The sequence below is a fragment of the Leuciscus leuciscus genome (genome assembly GCF_965113295.1).
Source record: "Leuciscus leuciscus genome assembly, chromosome: 16".
Classification (NCBI taxonomy): Eukaryota; Metazoa; Chordata; class Actinopteri; order Cypriniformes; family Leuciscidae; genus Leuciscus; species Leuciscus leuciscus.
Window position 1 is genome coordinate 9,280,743 of NC_138740.1, and position 18,446 is coordinate 9,299,188.

The following is an 18,446-nucleotide window of genomic DNA, read 5'->3' on the forward strand; positions in this document are numbered from 1 at the left end:
AAAACCTAGTTGAAAACCTGCAAAAGCGTGTCACTTGCTCAAAATGGAGAGCTCATTCCTCAAAAGCAAGTATTCATGTCAATGAAAGTGTCAGTGTCATCAAGATGAAAAGTCCTGACACCATTGTTTATGAACAAGATAGTCAAATGGCTTTGTCATGTTTTCATTATGACAGTTTACTCTGTAAATGTTTTCCAATGCAAAAAAGTCAGATCTTGGTGACACTACCTGAAAATGCTCAAGACAGCACTATATACTATTTGCACAGCCATTTGAAAAATACAGTAAAGTTACACATTACTGTATTTAGTGACGTAACTGAGTACAAGACACTGAATATGTATGTTTCACATTTTTAACTGCATATGCTCTTTGCAATTCTAATTTGTTCACAGCATTGTGCAAAAGAAAAAATACACCCTTATTTACAACAAACATAAACTCCCTTTGGGTAGAGCTGTGCACAACTGGAAACAATATTGCAGTACATATTGGAACTGAACATACAACATACATAGTACTGTAATCATTCATGCACATCCAGACGTTCCTCTCTGTCTGAAAGCTGAAATTCACCTGAGAGAAATTGTTCAATTTAGGAGACATTTTCAGATTTTTTTTTTAAATGAGTAAAATTAGCTTGACAGATTTTGACAACTAGTTCAACATTTGTGTTTGTAATGACTCAAGCAATGAAATGAGGACTATTAGTTTTATATGGAATGACTATTCAGCATTCACAAGTATAGTTAATTTTGACTGACATGACATAAGCAAATGATAATGTTATAAAACAGCAGAGAGTTGTATGAAAGCAATTGATGCATGACCAAAAGCATTTGTAATTTGTTGGAAGGAATGAGAAACTGCTACTATGATGTGCACAAATGATTAAATGTTGTGGAGGCTGAACTAACTGTTGTGCAAATGTAAATAGTGATGTGAGAAATGCACCAAAGCGACTGAGAAAAACTGTAATATAACTTATTTTGATGAGTTAAAGCGATGTACAAACATATGTTGTCATAATTTATTGATCATATAACTTTTTTACAGTGAATGACAGCTTAGAAATACTGGAACAGAGACGGGGTAAGACTTCTTTTCCCCCGAACCATCCTGAATTCCTTGCTCCAACTTTACTCCAGCATTTGTCTCACTTTCTCTCTCTATATATTTCAGTCAGAATCTTGTTCAAACCTGTCAGCATCTCCTGAAGCCATTTAAGGCAATGCTAATGAAAAGCAGAGATATTTATAACATAAACTGAAAGAAGAACAGATACCATATTGCCATCGCTGCTGGGGAAGTTCACTTTGGTGTGGCTATATGGCAGCGGAATTGACATATCTGGTTAAGAAAGAAAGGAAACTTGTTGAATCTTGTGTTGCGAGAGTCTCTACCGATGGCTGATAAATATTCCCTGGGTGTGAGTATATCTCAGTGTCATAAGAACTCATATCATTTCATGCCTGCTGGTCTTGAATGTATTGGTCCAACACAACTGTCTGCATCTCTGATGTGGAGTATATTGCCACCATGTGTCTAAAAAGGGACATAAATTATATTGGGTAACACTTTATGCACTGTATGATAAGGCCCAATGTTTGTATAGTCTATTAATGCATCAACTAGCTTATAAACTATTAATTAACTAATAGTTTGCAAATTATTTGTAAATACTTTTTTACTGTATATTTATTATAAAGTGTTGCCTTATAAGAAATGATATGTCAGCTGGTCATTGTTATCATTCTTTATACTTTGAGTTTAATTGTGATGTATATACGCACAAAACATTGTTAATTCTTTATTGATCCTTTACAGGAAATTGCATTGTCACTGCAGCTTCAACACACAAAAACACAGCACCTCACATAACCAACAACGGTTTCACTTTATTTTGATGGTCCCTTTTACACGTTCTGTTGACTATAAGTAACGCTGCACCTACATGTCTACTAACTCTCATTAGAGTGTTAGTTAAGTATTAATAGACTGGTAGGGTTAGGGTTAGATTAAGTTGACATGTAGTTGCAAAATTACTTATAGTCAGTAGAGTGTCTTTTGGAGGACCGTCACAATAAAGTGTTTGCAGATATTAAGCAGACAGTCTACTAATACTCTAATGAAAATTAGTTGACATATAGTTGCAAAATTACTTATAGTAAACAGCATGTTCAAAAGGGACCATCAAAATAAAGTGTTACCCAAACAATTTCCGAATCTGTATGATCTACAATATAAACATTTAGCGAAGAAATGAGCGCTATACGCATAAACTCGAGCTTTCAACGGATGTTCAGGCTGTCAGACAGAGATTCTGAGCAGATATTGAGCATGTGTGTGTGTGTAGGGAAGCCCCTGCTGTGGACACCCTTCATCCAGAGGCCTCTCCACAAGAGGAAAGGCGGACAGTTTCGGTTCTCCAACGACCAGACCATCGAGCTGGAGAAGAAGTTCGAGACCCAGAAGTAGGTTGTTGCCCTAATGTGGGACATTTTTTACACTTCAGACTTCTGTGACATATTGCGATGTGTAACCAAAACATTAAATCCACACCCAATACCATTTTAAAAACCCCAGGCTGTGTCCTAATCAAATCAAAAGAGAAAATTCAGATAACCCATTCATAAGAGAAATTATAGACATATTAGTGCTCTTATTGCAAGTCGTCTGAGACAATCTGCAGCTTCCTAATGTGGGACAGTTGTGTCCCCAATGTGGGACACTGAAAAATCTATGATAAAAGACCAAAAATCACATTGATACATTTAGAATAGTAAAATCTTATTTTATTTTAGATTCTCTCTTAAATCTTAGTTAGTCATTCTCTTGGTTATGGATGGATGAAACATGGATAACTGAACATCATCAGACCGACAATACAATATTATCTAGTTCAGTTTACTTAACAAACACAGCTTGAACAAACTTTAATTCATAAATGCGCTGTTAAACTGTTAAAAAATCTGCATTAACAGTATTCTAATATTGCATTACAAGACTAAAACCATGTAAATAACCATGTCTGTCCCACAAACCATGCCCCACCACACATTTTTGACTCATTGAAGTACTGTCCCACATTAGGCTGGTCATGCTGTCCCGGATTTGGAAACCAAATTTCCTAATGTGGGACACTAGGAAATTTGATAAAAATATCAAATATATAGTTCATACACACAAAGTTACACTATTTTTGATGGACAAACATTTCATAAGCATATTAGGCTAAAAAGTAGCAGGATTGCTTTGTTTAAAATGTATTTAACTCCTTAATATCAAATTTGGTAAAACTCTATGTCACTAACCTTCGGATGGTCTTCACACAAGGTGCCTCCTGTTTGATGATTGCTCCACCCTAAAATATGATTGGACATTTGATAAGTCCTGTGATTTTGATCACAGGACACCACAGCTGTGTCTAACCCATAGTTTCACTGTCATTCATGTATTTATGGGGGACCTACAAACACTAGACCTTAGGTGTCCCACATTAGGCAGTGCCCCACATTAGGGCAATTCACCTACGTACTAAGATAAAAAAGTGCAAATGATGATACTATATGAACTATAGATAGCCTACAGTACCAGTGATGATTCGTTATCATCACAACACAATGAACAATCTGATAGCCGCCGATAGAAAGGACTTCCTGCTACTTTGGTGCGATCAGTCTGTGAATGAAGGTGCTGATAATCACCCCAAGGGCGTGGAGTGGATGTGAGGAATTGTTCATTATCGATCAAAGCTTAGAGTGTATTCTTCGCTCCGCCACCAGCTGGGCCATGTCGAATTCAGTCCCTACAGAAAAGCCAGCCTTCTTAATACGTTTGTGGACTCTTGTTTGTGGTTTCGTGGACAATTTTAGTTCTAGGAACTCCTTTTGGAGGAACTAATTTAGCTCCTACTTCAGAGTATCTAAACCAGCACTATAGACCCCTTTTCAGTTAGTAAACATGGTGACATTTTTTTGTGGGCCGAGCTTAGGTAGTGGCAGAACTTTTTGCCGCTTCACTAACTTTAGTTTGCAAGTTTTGTTAACTGTTTTTTTAACAATGACTGGAGAAAATCCGATTTTATCTTAATGTGCAAGGTCACTCACTGTCCAGGACTGCGATTGTTATTTGCAAAAGTTAATTTTAACGGATGGAACCAGATTGGCTGACCCGTACACGCTCAGTCAATGGATGGACGATCTGACAGGATTAATGTCAACGCTACCTCCGGTTGAGCGGCCTGAATGGTTGTGGTCGCTCCAGACCACAAAGTCCTTAATAGTTCTCCTGTATTCCTCCTCCTCTCCTCCCTTAATTAGGCCGACAACAACCAACCATATAGATGGTAACAGAAACGGGGCCAGAACGGTTCTTCGTGACGCCCCCTTATTACTTAGGATAGAATTGGAGACACTATTCTGCAGACACACATACTGTGGTATGCAGGATATAGTTCATGCACCACAGGGCCAATGATGAATCTACCAGCATTCTCCTCATCTTCTCACACAGCAGACGAGGCTGGATTGTATTGAAGGTGCTTGAGAAGTCAAAGAATGTGAACCTCACAGATGCATCAGGAGTGTCCAGGTGTGCATGTATCCTCTGTAGCATGTAAATGAGGGAATCATTTACACCCATGTTGGGCTGATATGCAAACTACAGTGGATCCATTTGAGTTGACATGCTAGCCTTGATGTAAGAGAGGACCTGTCTCTCAAACGTCTTCATAATATGTGAGGTGAGCGCTACAGGTATAATCGTTGAAAACAATGAAAACATGAACACCCAACATGACGCTATGGGACTAGACTATCTGATTCAGTGATCCATTCGTGTAGCCCAATGCATTACTGCATGCCAACTGAAAGCATCACCGCTGGAATCCTCTCCATTCATGCCATCAGCCACTCCAGCTGCACCTCCTAGCGAACCTATGCAGGTTTACTGCCAACAATCGCAGCCCCGGCTTATGTGCCTTTCAGCTCTCTCCTGCAATACACAATACTCTCTCTTCACAGCAACACCGATGCCCATCCCATCTAACCCTGTCCGAGCACAGATCCTGGCAGAAATTCAGGATGCTGGCTCCAGAGGCGGACCAATTCCCAACTCCAGTACCTCACTATTCAGAATCAGAACTGATATTCCCGTAACCCACCCATTAAAACCCCTTCTCGACGCATCACTCGACACCATCCTCCAAGCAGTCTCCCCCGAAACCCTCCAATCCTACGTGACAGCATGGAGATATTTCAAAGCATTTCACGTCTTATATAACATGCAGTTTCCTGATTTTTCTCTCCTTTCAATCACCTCATTTATCTTCTATCTGAACAGCGTTAAGGGCCTCCAAGTCAGGTCCATCAAAGGTTACATGAGCGGCATCCAATTTTTCCACAAATTGATTTACGGCGCTCCCTCCCCAGAGATAAATAATTCACAAACATGATCAAAGGGATTCTACGATCCCAGCCCATCCGCCCTGACACCAGACAACCCATAACGCTAGACATTCTCACAAAATGTATTAATACCACTGATCTATATAATTACTGGATAGCTCATGACGTTCTAAACTGCCAGCAGGCAGTGAAGCCACCGGAAGTGTTCGAGCGGCCATCTTACGATTCCCTACCAGCAGAGGGCTCCAACGGCCATTATACAGAGATTGGTAGCTCCGACGGCACTTTTAAGATGACCCGCTGTGCAGCATACAAGTGTAAACGACGTTCACAAAATGATGTAGAAAAACTGCCCACAGGTTGTAATTCAAGCCCTATAAGTAGTAATTTATATGCACAATTCTCGCTATTCCCGTGTTGTTTTCTCCGAGGCAAGAGTAATGCTTCTTAAAAAAATGATAAAACAGTCAACAGTAGCCTATAAGAAACCTCAGAGCAGCAATTATCACAATTAAGTGTCCAATAGCGACACCATTTGACAGCTTCAAAAGAGCTTTTTGCAGAGTCCGTTTACCGTTACTTACATTGACCCATACAATTTGTATTATGCATTTCCTGAACATGTACTTGCTAACTAATCAAACACTTTATTTGAACAAACTACTGATCAATAAAACACAATCAGAAAGAGCTATATTTTAAGTACACATATACAAGGATTTTTTCTTCAGTGACAAATATTTCATTGTTTTATTTGACTGTTAAAATTGTTTATCTACCATTTGAAGTTTAACAGCTCTAATCAAGTGATGTTCAAAAACTGTCAAACCATGTGCATAATGTTGTGTAAATAAAAACTTTATTTGGCTTTTTGTGTACAACTTTGTAGATTTCCAAAAGATCCTGTCAGGAAGAGAGAATGGGTTGTAAAAACTTCAGGCCATCTGCTTACTCCCACCTATGCTCTGATCACATCACTGAGTGTTTTGATAGGACAGGACAGACAGTCAGGCTTTTCTCAGATGCTGTGCCATCAATATTCAGTTTTCCTCCACATCTGCAAAGGGTAGACAGATAATTGCTTAGTAAAGCAGATTAGATTAAGTCATTTTTGGTCAAGTAGTATCAGAGAAAGCGTATTGTCAATATAAATTCTAATACAAGAGGAACACAAACCTTGTTTTCTAGGAACAGACCAACAGAAAGGCCCCTGTATTAAGGGACACACAGGCAGTGTTGGACAGCATTGAGGACATCTCTGACACCACAACTGATAATCCTCTTTAGGCTCCCACAACAAATGAGCACAGCTACTGCTTTGCCAGTCCAAATACCCTCACCAGAAGGCTGATTAAAGCAATTAAAACAATCAAAGATCACAAAAAGAAATCCAGAATGTACAATAAAAACAAAAACAGGAGAAGCATTCAGTCTCTCTGGGAATCTCAGTTATTGTCAGAGAATGGAGCATTCATGCTTGAAATGCCATTAGAAATCCTGAAGAGAGAAAAATATGGTAACACAAAATACCACCCAGCCCTTGAGTCATTTGTACTTACACTGCAATTCTATTCAGCTAAGGCCTACAAGCATGTCAGGATTGACAAGCATGTCAACTTGGGTTTACCTCACCCATCAACAATAAGAAGGTGGTACAGCAGCACTGGAGGAGATCCTGGATTCAGTGAAGAGGTACTAACCTCTCTCCAAGCTAAATCATCAGCAGCACAGGCCAAAGCAGAGTCCTACGCGGGTTCGGGTACAATTTTGCTCAAACGGGTGAAAAATATCCAACTGTGTCGGATACGGGTGCGGGTCGGGTCGGACACGGGGGAAACACAGGTCTAAACACGGGTTTAAAACAATCACATGCAAACGTAAAAATATATATTTTTAGGAACACATCTACAAAAATATGCCTGTATTTCAAGTTGCTAAAATAACTTAACACTGTTAAGTATGTGTGGTGTGCAGGGCGTGTTTGAACCCAAAATTGTCAGATGTAGGCTAGACAAAATTGCGTGGCATATATAGTGTTGTAGCCGCGTCTGTTCGATTGGTAAAATGTTATAAGGCTACTCAGTTTTGTGGTAACGTTAGCCATGTTCTTCATGTACGGCCTTTTGACAGCTTCGGCTGAAGTTGTCGTGTAATAACTTCTGTATGACCTGGCAATAAACATTTTTGTAAGTGTGTCTATAATGTGATAGTCTAAACTGATTTTATTTCGTTTGCGGGTCGGGTGGTCGGTTCTATTTAAAGCAGGTCGGGTCGGGTGCGGATTTTAATTAGTGCTGCTGTCGGAAAATGGCTCGGATGCGGTTTTAAGCACTGCGGGTATGGGCGGGTGCGGATTTACAAAATCGGACCCATGCAGGACTCTGGGCCAGGGGACAGGAGACGCTCTGTGCTCTTATGATGGATGAAATGTCCATTATGAAGCACATTGAATGGGATGGCAAAAGAACTGGTTATGTAGAAATTGGCACAAAAATAACAAATTAAGGCATACCAATGGCAACAGAGGTACTTGTATTGATGGCTGTCTGCATCCATGACCACTGGAAAGCTCCAGTGGCATATTTTTTAACACATGGAATGACTGGGTGAGAGAGGGCTACTCTGGTGCGGCAATGCATCCATAGATTGTCAGATGTGGGAGTAAGGGTGGTATCCTTGACGTGTGATGGTCCATCAACACATTTTTCCATGCTCAAGGACCTTGGAGCAGACTTGCATTTCACAAACCTGAACCCCAGTTTCCCAGATCCATCGCACAGTCACAGAAGGATCCATGCCATCTTAGATGTCTGTCATATGCTAAAGCTGGTGCGCAACACCTTGGGGTTATTGTAGATCCCTGTGGAAAGAGCATAAAATGGGAATACATCAAGTCTTTACACCGACTGCAAAAGGACGAAGAGCTACATCTAAGCAACAAACTGAGATCAGCTCATATAGATTGGCAAAGTAAAAAAATGAAGGTAAACCTTGCTGCGCAGACCCTAAGCGCCAGTGTGGCAGATGCCCTTTTTGATCTGATGAATTCCAGAAATCCCATCGCCAGGGGATTTAAAAGTCCCCAGAGGCCTGTTAATGAAAACATTGCCTTCTTATTGGAAGCTTACAATTACATTAGTGGATTGAAAGAGCCAGGCATTAACGGACGACCCCTTGTTGAAGAAAACTGCCTTCATTGGCATCCTGGTGGCAATAAAAAGTTTTAAACAATTGTATGACATGTATGTGAAACCACCGACATCGCAGTTACAATATCTGCTGACCTACAAATTTAGCCAGGACCACCTTGAGTTGTTTTTCGCTGCCATTCGCTCAGTTAATGGATGCAACAACAATCCCACAGCGAGGCAGTTCAAGACAGCATTCAAAAGAATGGTAGTGAGACATGCCATCAAAGCCAGTGGCAACTGCTCTCCACTGGACAGCACAGTGGTACTGGAGGCAACGCCTTCTGATATGTTGTCATTTCGGCGAAGCGACATGCAACCTGAAGCAGAAGAGAACACGGAAACAAATATCACTGCAAGCCTTCCCAGTCTGTCCATGTTTAAAGAGGCTGTGGTCGGATACATAGCTGGCTTTGTAGTCAGAACAGCTACAAAGATGATTCACTGCCCTACCTGTTTATCAGGACTCAGTGTCGAGAGCTCTTTCCAAGATGAGTTTGGACACACCCTCATCAACATGAAGTCCTGAGGTGGACTTATCAGACCATCAGACAGTGTCAAAACAGCTGAGAGGTGTATTCAACAGCACTTACTCACAAGGCACATCTCAGAATTGGACAGAAAATTTAAAACCAGGCTATCCACACAGGTTCTGGAACTCCATGGTGGCTCTGCATTTAAAGAACTTGAGGCACACATGTCCAACCTAGAACCATACAACAATCATATTTTCCTTCTCATTAAGAACATCACACCAAAAGTCACACCAACATCAAGCTCCACTTCCTTGCAAAGGAAACATCTGCTGTATCACACTGCAAACGGCTGCACAAAACTCTGGGCAAGCTTGTTCTGCACAAAAATCAGTAAGATAAAGAAGTTTCAATTTCCAGCAATCCTTGCCGGAATGAATTCACTGAAAATCAAAAACAATTAAACCTCTAATTTTAAACCTCTCTCTCTCTCTCTCTCTCTCTCTCTCTCTCTCTCTATTTTAAATGTAGTTATATCCATTTAAAAATAATCTATTTTTAAAAGGTCAAAGTATATCTTTGCATCAAATGTCACTACTATATAAACCACTGCAGTTTTACAACCAGTCTACTGTCATGTTAGGAAAAGTATCTGCATTGCCATTGTTTTTCCTGACAGAGCTGGTGCCATGCCATCCTGATCATGTGCACACATTGTACCATCCCTTCAACTGACTGAGGCAAAAACTTTTTTCCAAGCAACGTAATTTAGGTATTCTGATGATCCATTTTTTTTATTACGATATACTAATTTGTTGTTACGACGACTTATTTGTTCCCTCGTTTTAATAAATCATGGACACGTTGAACTAATTCCCTCCCTCATTGTGATTTGACGAATTACAACGTGGCCACAATATAGTAAAACGAGGGAACACATTAGTAAAACGTGGTGAGGTATTATTAATTTGTGGCCAAGAAACAATATTCACCTGAATATTCACCAATTCACAAAACTATAGGTCTTTAGCATTCACTATTTAATTAATAGTATTATCATCTTTATGCTCCAACTGTTATCAACTGTTTTTCTTACCTGTGAAGATAGCTCTTCAGTGAAGGCCGACTAGTGAAATAGAAAATTATTTAACGGATCTTCTATCGCCCTATAATCCATCGCCCTCTTTAAGATCACTAAATTCAAGGCTTTTGGTCATACCTAGGATATCCAGAACCACCAAAGGAGGGAGAGCATTTTCACATTTGGCTCCAAAACTCTGGAATAGTCTTCCTGATACTGTTCGTTGCTCAGACTCGCTCTCCCAGTTTAAAACTAGATTAAAGTCGCATCTCTTCAGCCAGGCATTCATATACAGTTTTTCTGAATTGCTAAGACACATTTCTTGAAACCTGCTCTCCTTTTCTCTAAACTGTGAACACAAAACCCAATTTTCAAGCTACAGTCACAAAACCTCTGACTCCTCTTGCAAAACCAAACATTTGACCCAAAACCATTTTAACTTTAATCAAAATCACTCACTACCATCAAAAACCACACAAAACCAGCTAATGTGCAAACACAACTTAGCAACCATTACACACTACATAAATAAATGCAAAACACTGTGGGATAGCGGGAATCATTTTATTCTTGTACTCAGATTTAAACAAAAAGAAATGAAATAAAGCTTTTAAAAAAAACTGCAGCAAAAAAGAGAAACAAAAGTTATGTAAAAAAAAAAAAAAAGACATGTTTACAGCATTTATTCTGCCTCAGGATCACGCCTCTCTGCTGGGTGAGGCCACAGGACTTCATCCACGTCACATGCTATGTTCTCCCTTGCAAGGCAACGGGGAAAGAATCCTTTAGCATGCCGAATCCAGCCCTGGCAAGATTCCATGCTGATGTCGCCACATGCTCCAGTCATTGCTTGAATTAGGTTCTCCTGTGTGTAAGGGTTATGGTCATACACTTTCCATCTCCATGCCGAGAAAAACTCCTCGATAGGGTTTAAGAAGGGAGAGTATGGTGGAAGACAGACATTAATAAAATGCTGCTCATTTTGAAACCAGTCGCGTATTCTCGGACCACGGTGAAAGCTCACATTGTCCCAAATGACAACATACATGGGACGCTCCGCCTGCTCGCGCTCCCTCTGCTCGAGTAGAGCACCCCGTAGACCATCCAGGAATGTTAGTAGCAGTTCGGTGTTGTATGACCCAACAGTAACATGACTGTTGAGAACCCCATAGCAGCTGATGGCAGCACAGATGGTTACATTTCCACCACGCTGGCCAGGCAGTTCAATAATGGCACGTTGACCTATCACGTTGCGACCTCTTCTTCTCCTTTTGGCTAGATTGAATCCAGCTTCATCCATGAAGATGTATTCATGAGGCATAGCCATTGAGTCAAGCTCAAAGATTCTCTGTACACAGTGAAAACTACATTTAGTTCCATAAATGACACAGTAAGATGTATACATGTGCTGCTTCCCAAACTACACAGTACTTTCTAGTACTGAGTTTACTTACTTGCACATATTGACATCGTAGCTCTTTCACTCTCTCACTGTTTCGCTCAAATGGTACACGATAAACTTGTTTCATCCTTATCTTGTTGCGTTGCAGGACACGATCAATTGTTGACAGACTCACACTATTTATTCCCTCAAAATGTACGTTGTCTTCTACAATCCGCTGCTGTATTTCATGCAGTCGAATTGCATTGTTCTGACGGACCATATCCACAATAAGTGTCTCCTGGTGTTGTGAGAACATGCGTGTCCTTCCACCCTCATGAGGCCGTCTTTCAATTCTGTAAAAAGAACCCCATTTAGTTAGAAGTATACACATACACACACATTTTATTCAGTAAATGTTTTACTGTAAAAACACAGTACCATGGAAAAGTTATGTCTCATTGTCCCCTTTCTGAGACAAGTATACTTTACCTGTTTTCTTCTCTGAAGGTCCGGATTATAGAAGCCACTGAGAACCTGCTTAGGTTTGGTTGCACACGTTGCCCTGCCTCCCTCATAGTCATGCCATGCACCAGAACATGATCTATGACAGTTGCTCGAATGTCATTTGAAATGATTGATCTGCTTGGTCTTTGTCCTCGCCCACCACCTCTGACACAGACTCCTCTTCCTCTTCCTCTTCCTCTTCCTCTTCCTCTTCCTCTTCCTCTTCCTCTTCCTCTTCCTCTTCCTCTTCCTCCACCTCTTCCTCTGTTCTGCTCCATTGTTGGATCAACTCATGCCATTTGCATTTGACTAGGCTTAAATACTGTTTTCTAATTGTGTGCACTGATTGGACACATGTGTTTTCAATTTTGAGTGGTAGTGTGTAAAGGATGAGAACAGTGTGTTAGTTGTGTTTAACTTCTGTAGCCTGTGTGCACCATTCTGGGTACAAGTGTATGACACTGCAAAGTTGTGTTCTGTGTTTGAGAATGTGTTTAGAGTTTTGGTAAATGGGCGATTCAGATTCGCAAATTGTGTCCTAAACAGATGAATAGTGTTTAAGATTTTGACAACAGTGTGATTGATTTGATAAAAGAGTTTTGGCAGTTGCCAGTTTAGTTTTTACAATGGGATTTAGTGTTTTAGCAATTCAGAAAAACTGTAATATTTTTAATCTTACAGTTCAAACTACAATCCGGCCTCTAGCTCATAAATGCCAGAGGAGAACTGGCCCCAGACTGAGCCTGGGTTCTCCCAAGGTTTTTTTTTTTCTCCATTAGGTCACCTGATGGAGTTTTAGGACACCATTAGGTCACTTGATGGAGTTTTTCGGTTCCTTGCCACTGTTGCCTTTGGCTTGCTCAGTTGGGGATATTTAATTTAATTTTATCAATCAATAAATTTTGTTGTATTATTTTCATTTAATACTGTGAAGCTGCTTTGATACAATCTGTATTGTGAAAAGCACTATACAAATATACTTGACTTGACTTGACTTGACTTGACTTGACTTGACTAGTGTTCTCGTACAGATTTTTATTCCTTTTGCAAAGAAATTGCCATTTTAGTTAAAGTTTTGGTGTTTTAACTAGCTACACCACTGATCTTAAAAGTCCCATAAGTGAATAACGAACACTGGACACTTAAAAATTAAATATTACATTTTAAATGTGTATTTTAATGAGGAGGTTAGGGTTAGTAAGCTTCTTCTTCTTCTTCTTCTTCTTCTTCTTCTTCTTCATTCAAAGGGCAGATCACAAAATAAAACACTTTATTACTGCCACCTGCTGTTAGCCTAGACAGACACTCTCCAAGCTCCTCTCCCCAGTATCAAAGCAACTTTTAATAAGCAGGAAAAAATTCCGAATTTAAACAAATACCCATTTAAATGTTTAGGATGTTTGTGTTGTAAGAATGTACAGGGAGACTTTAGATTTAAAAACGGTGTCTCGTTAGGCAATGTTTTCTCCACTTGCAATTCAGAGGATCTGTTGGATTTACATCACGTAAATTCATGCATTTTTCCATAAATACATAAAAGTAAGTGGCTGGTGAACTGGGAGAAGAATAAACGTTATTGTTTCATACACAATGTGTGTCTGATGTGAATAAAATGCTTAATTATAAATGAAATGATTAATATTGCAGCTTCCATAGACATCAGTGTATGTAATTTTTATATAGTACTTCATTTAAATGTCTATTTAACTATCTGAAATCTAAAAAAATAAAAAAAACACTGTTGAAAACACTGAATAGTTTGTGATATATCAAGTCAAGTCATTTATGAAAAGCACATTTGATTTTAGCAGTCACACTGGTGTGATCGTACTACTCAAAGGGTTAAATCAACCCAGTTTCGGGGGTGGAGGGGGGACAAATTGCCTCATGGCGCCGGCCCTGCTTTTGACCATGGCTGTAGAATGACTTCTGAAGGATCATGTGACACTGAAGACTGGAGTCTTCAGCAAAGACATTGAGGACCAAGTCCTCTGCACAGAAACCCTATGGCCAGCTTCAACTTCTCCTTCCTCCATATGCCGGCGTGAAGTATCCCGATTTTCAAGCAGGAAATGGTTGAAATATTCTGAATGATATCAAACCACAATCTCACTCGTAATGCAGCCTTGAATCATAATAACTCTGTGTTCGTTCGTTTGGCCAGAGGAGAACTGGCCCCATGAGCCTGGTTTCTCCCAAGAGTTTTTTCTCCATTTCTGTCACTGATTGAGTTTGGGTTCTCTGCCACCGGCTTGCTTAGTTGGGGACACTTAATATTCAGCAATATTAGTGATTTGACTGTACTGACACTATTGGATGAGAACTGAAATGAGCTGGATGATGACATCAATGCTTTCTCCAGAGCTGCTTTACAGATTAATTGAACTCCTTTGATATTTGATGAAGTTTGCAGAGTTATTGAACTGAACCGAATCAATATTGAACTGACTGTTGTCTTTTTAGAGCTGCTTAACTTCAGAATTGAATTCTATTTGCATTATTATCTTCGTGTTCATCACAGTAAAACTGCTTTGAAACAACCTGTATTGTATAAAGCGCTATAGAAATAAACGTGACTTGACTTGACTTGGAGAAATGGCTGCTGAAAATAAAGCTTTGTCATCACAGGAATAAATTACATCTTAAAATATATTCAAATATAGGTTTATAAATTGTAATAATATTTCACAATATTACTGTTTTATTGTGTTTTTAATCAAATATAATTTATTTAGGAATTTTCTAAATTATTTTACTAAATTATCTATATTATATCTTATCCAGTAATCACATATGGAAACATATAACTGGAAAAGTAATGGAAATTCAGAAGGATTTATTTGTCAAGGGAACCTTTGTCACTTATCTGTACAATTAGTAACTACACAGTTAAACTATTACTGCATGTCAAAGGTTCAGAAAAACTGGGCGTGTAAACAAATGTGCAACAAATAGCGGCGAATAGATCTAAATATAGGATGTCCTGAAATGAACACAGTTCACTGTCTGGGCAAAAGATGAGGTCACATATCTTCTACCAGATCTGACCGCATCGACTGCAGTAGTGCCTCGGTGAACAGACATGGTGTTCAGAGTTCAGGTCAGTTGATAACCAGATGATGTTACACAGGCAGGTTTTCCGAGCATATCGTAGGCCCACATCACACATATAGACTGCACTGGATAGTATGCAAAAGCAGCCTTTTTTGCCCTGGGATGTGTCTCATAATACTAGTCATCCTTCAAGAGAACAAGAAGAAACCTGCCCACTGACTCTATCCAGACTATCCAGAGTCAAAAAAAACCAAAAGGACAAACTCTGTTCCAGAGTTACAATGAGACTGCATTTCTCTTTGCAGCTCTGAAACGAAGTCACAGGTAAGTCTCAAACGTTGCTAGTCAACTCAGTTCATTAGCACTCCATTGAGGGCCATCATTCACACTGGTTGCTTTGCACAGTGTTCCCGACAACCTGTCTGGCACTAAGGCTCTACTTCCAATAAATACAATGTATCCGTGCAGTGGCTGCTTGGAAAATATGCTCGGTGTAGGCCGAACGCATTCCTGTTCTGTTTGTTCTCTCTTGCTCTCCGAACATGTTTCTGATAGCTTTTCAAACCACTTCAGATGTGATGTCTGGCTGAGGCCCTTTGAAGTGAATGAAAACCAAACTATCTATTGGCCTTAAGGGGATAGTAGTTCACTCGAAAATGGAACAAAATACACATACAGCACATCACATATGGTAGCTCGCATGTTTACCATATGTGAAGTGGTTTTAGATATATAGGCATTTATATGTGACTTAAAGCCTAAATTCAATCTGTTTTTTATGCCTTTTATGACAATTTTGGATCTTCTAAGTTTTCGATACCTGGGCTTTCAATGGAGAGACAGAACCCACTCGGGTTTCATTAAAAATATCTTTGTTTGTGTTTTGAAGATTAAACCCTTATGGGTATGGAACAACATGATTTTTATTTTTGGGTTAACTATCCCTGTAAGAAAGGATCTTGAAAGGACCATAAATACATTTACAAATTTGTTCTATTATGAGAATCTTTTGTATATGTACTGTCAACCCTGGCTATATGCAGTTTAGATTTCAGCGTTTTGTAATCGAAGGATTCTCTTGCGTAAAAGTAACATAACATTGTAATATTTATTTACACACACACACACACACACACACACACACACACACACACACACACACACACACACACACACACACACACACACACACACACACACACACACACACACACATTTGTAATATACTTCTTATGGACCAAAATTATAAGAACCATAATTATAATTATGTTTCAGAATAGCAGAACAAATTTGGCTGTTTATAATAAGACAGTGTGAAGGAGGTTGCATGACACATACTCGTTATAAGTGGTAGTTGAGCTCGGAAGACGGATCCATTTCACTCACAGGGGTGTCCATGCGCTCAGCGGGTCTCAGAGCAACACTGCGCCATGACCGAGCGGGATATCCCCGCTTTCACACTGTTACCGACGACCACCGACCAGAAAGATCCCAAACATAATTCTCTGCAAAAACTCTACTGCAGGAATGGAGGATATCATCTCCGGATCCAACCCGGCGGGACAGTGGATGCGAGTCGACAAGATAACGACGTTTACAGTTAGTATTTGTTTGAAGCATTCTGGACTACCTGAGATTCTCTTGATTATTTCCTAACACAGACCTAAATGTAAAAATGTTATCTAAAATATCTATGAAATAATGTTAAAAGCGCTTAGAACGCGTGTAATTTAGGCGCACATATGTAATACAAATGCAATACAATTTTTGTAATAGCATGCACTATAAAATGAAATTAATTTCACGGAAAATAATGGAAAATGCCACTGTATAACAACCTGTGAATTATAACAACTGTTATATGGTTACATATTGTTTCCTTAGGCTACCATAGGTAAGAATAATCATATAATGTAACAGCATAGATGTTTTATGATTATTGTATGACAGCTCTTTTGAAGGTAAAAGCTGTGAAAGCAGGATTGGTGGCCATCAGGGGTCATGAGACTGGACTATACCTGGCAATGGACAAATGTGGAAAACTTTATGGCACTGTAAGTAGCCTATTTGTTAGTTATAAATAATTACATTTTGAGCAAATTCACGACTTTGAGATGTTTGAAATTAATATTTCTACTCCTACAAATTATATTGAACATATTAACACCTCAATCGTTCTTTAAACTGGAGCATGATGTTTAAACTTGTTAAATTCCTGAACTCTGATTCATTAAAATGATGGTTGATTGCAAAGAACTATGTAACAGCTCTAATCTCTGTCCTGTGTGTCAGGCCATGTTGAACGATGAGTGTTACTTCATTGAGAAGATAGAGGAGAACCACTACAACACATATCGTTCACAGAGATATCAGGAGAACGGAGACTGGTACGTGGGGATCAGAAAGAATGGACGGACAAAAAGCGGCTCCAAAACACACAAGGGCCAAAATGCAATCTACTTCCTGCCAATTCCAGTGGATGGCAGCATACAGTAATGTTTTGGCATGTCGAGGCTCTCAAAACACCCCAAGCACTATTAAGAATTATAAATGAAATAAGTAAATGAGAAGACAATGCTTAGTTAGCCATTATATCTATATAATATATGACTATAAATAAAAATAAAATATTTATTTTTTATATTTATTTTAGATAATTTTGTCTGTACAGGTGAATGTAAAGAAAGTTGAAAAAATATTACTATTGTATTTTTTTTCAACCAATACAAGTATTTTGTTATCATTTGAGCCTTTGATATAGAAATATTTTAAGAATGTCTGATCCTTTCCTATGTAAATATACTGTACAGGCTACTAACTTTACTGTATATGTATGCTGTATAAAATAATTGAAATGTATCTTATATGGCATAGCTTCACTGTGACTGTGAAAAGTACTTTCAATAGTGCAACAATAAATTATTTTAACCATTTAACATCAAATAAAAGGCAATAATTGATTTTGATTTTGATGATTAAAATAATTAATGATTTTGTGGTTAAAAAACACATTGGAAACGACAGGTTGTATTATTTTTATATAATTGTGTGGCCAAAGTGATATTCTCATGCTGTTAAATCACATACTTACATGCTTTAAAAAAAAATAAAAAAATTAGGAATTTAAATGCAAGAAGTCATTTAATTAATCATTTAGACTACAGTTGTTAGGTGAAATTACACTTTTAAGGAACAAATCCAACTGTATTAGACAACTGAACAATACATTTCATCCTGGACCTGTCTATGGCTCCTTTTGAGGAGTTTTTGGTATGCAATAACAGCACAAGTTTGGGAATTTTACAAAATATTTCTGCTTTGTGCATCCCACCTTACATTGGTTTGGGATCATTT

At 38.9% G+C, this 18,446-nt stretch overlaps 2 protein-coding genes and 2 long non-coding RNA genes across 4 annotated transcripts; 2 read left to right on the forward strand and 2 right to left on the reverse strand.

Moving 5' to 3' along the window:
- Window positions 1–331: 331 nt before the first annotated feature.
- LOC309478064 lies at window positions 332–2,580 on the forward strand. The gene is made up of 2 exons (XR_014198800.1): window positions 332–1,429; window positions 2,357–2,580. It is a non-coding gene; the product is annotated as an uncharacterized lncRNA (long non-coding RNA).
- On the reverse strand, window positions 2,474–9,178 carry LOC309478003. The gene is made up of 3 exons (XR_014198741.1): window positions 9,050–9,178; window positions 6,585–8,916; window positions 2,474–6,465 (listed from the first exon to the last, which is right to left on the reverse strand). It is a non-coding gene; the product is annotated as an uncharacterized lncRNA (long non-coding RNA).
- A 1,312-nt stretch (window positions 9,179–10,490) lies between these two features.
- LOC309478385 (uncharacterized protein) lies at window positions 10,491–12,696 on the reverse strand. Its single transcript, XM_082142001.1, has 3 exons — window positions 12,024–12,696; window positions 11,605–11,887; window positions 10,491–11,498 (listed from the first exon to the last, which is right to left on the reverse strand). The coding sequence occupies exons 1-3, from the start codon at window positions 12,314–12,316 to the stop codon at window positions 10,833–10,835; spliced, it is 1,242 nt and encodes a 413-aa protein (XP_081998127.1). The 5' UTR covers window positions 12,317–12,696; the 3' UTR covers window positions 10,491–10,832.
- A 3,671-nt stretch (window positions 12,697–16,367) lies between these two features.
- Window positions 16,368–18,058, forward strand: fgf1b (fibroblast growth factor 1b). The gene is made up of 3 exons (XM_082142008.1): window positions 16,368–16,691; window positions 17,043–17,146; window positions 17,385–18,058. The coding sequence occupies exons 1-3, from the start codon at window positions 16,523–16,525 to the stop codon at window positions 17,586–17,588; spliced, it is 477 nt and encodes a 158-aa protein (XP_081998134.1). The 5' UTR covers window positions 16,368–16,522; the 3' UTR covers window positions 17,589–18,058.
- The last annotated feature ends 388 nt before the right edge of the window (window positions 18,059–18,446 follow it).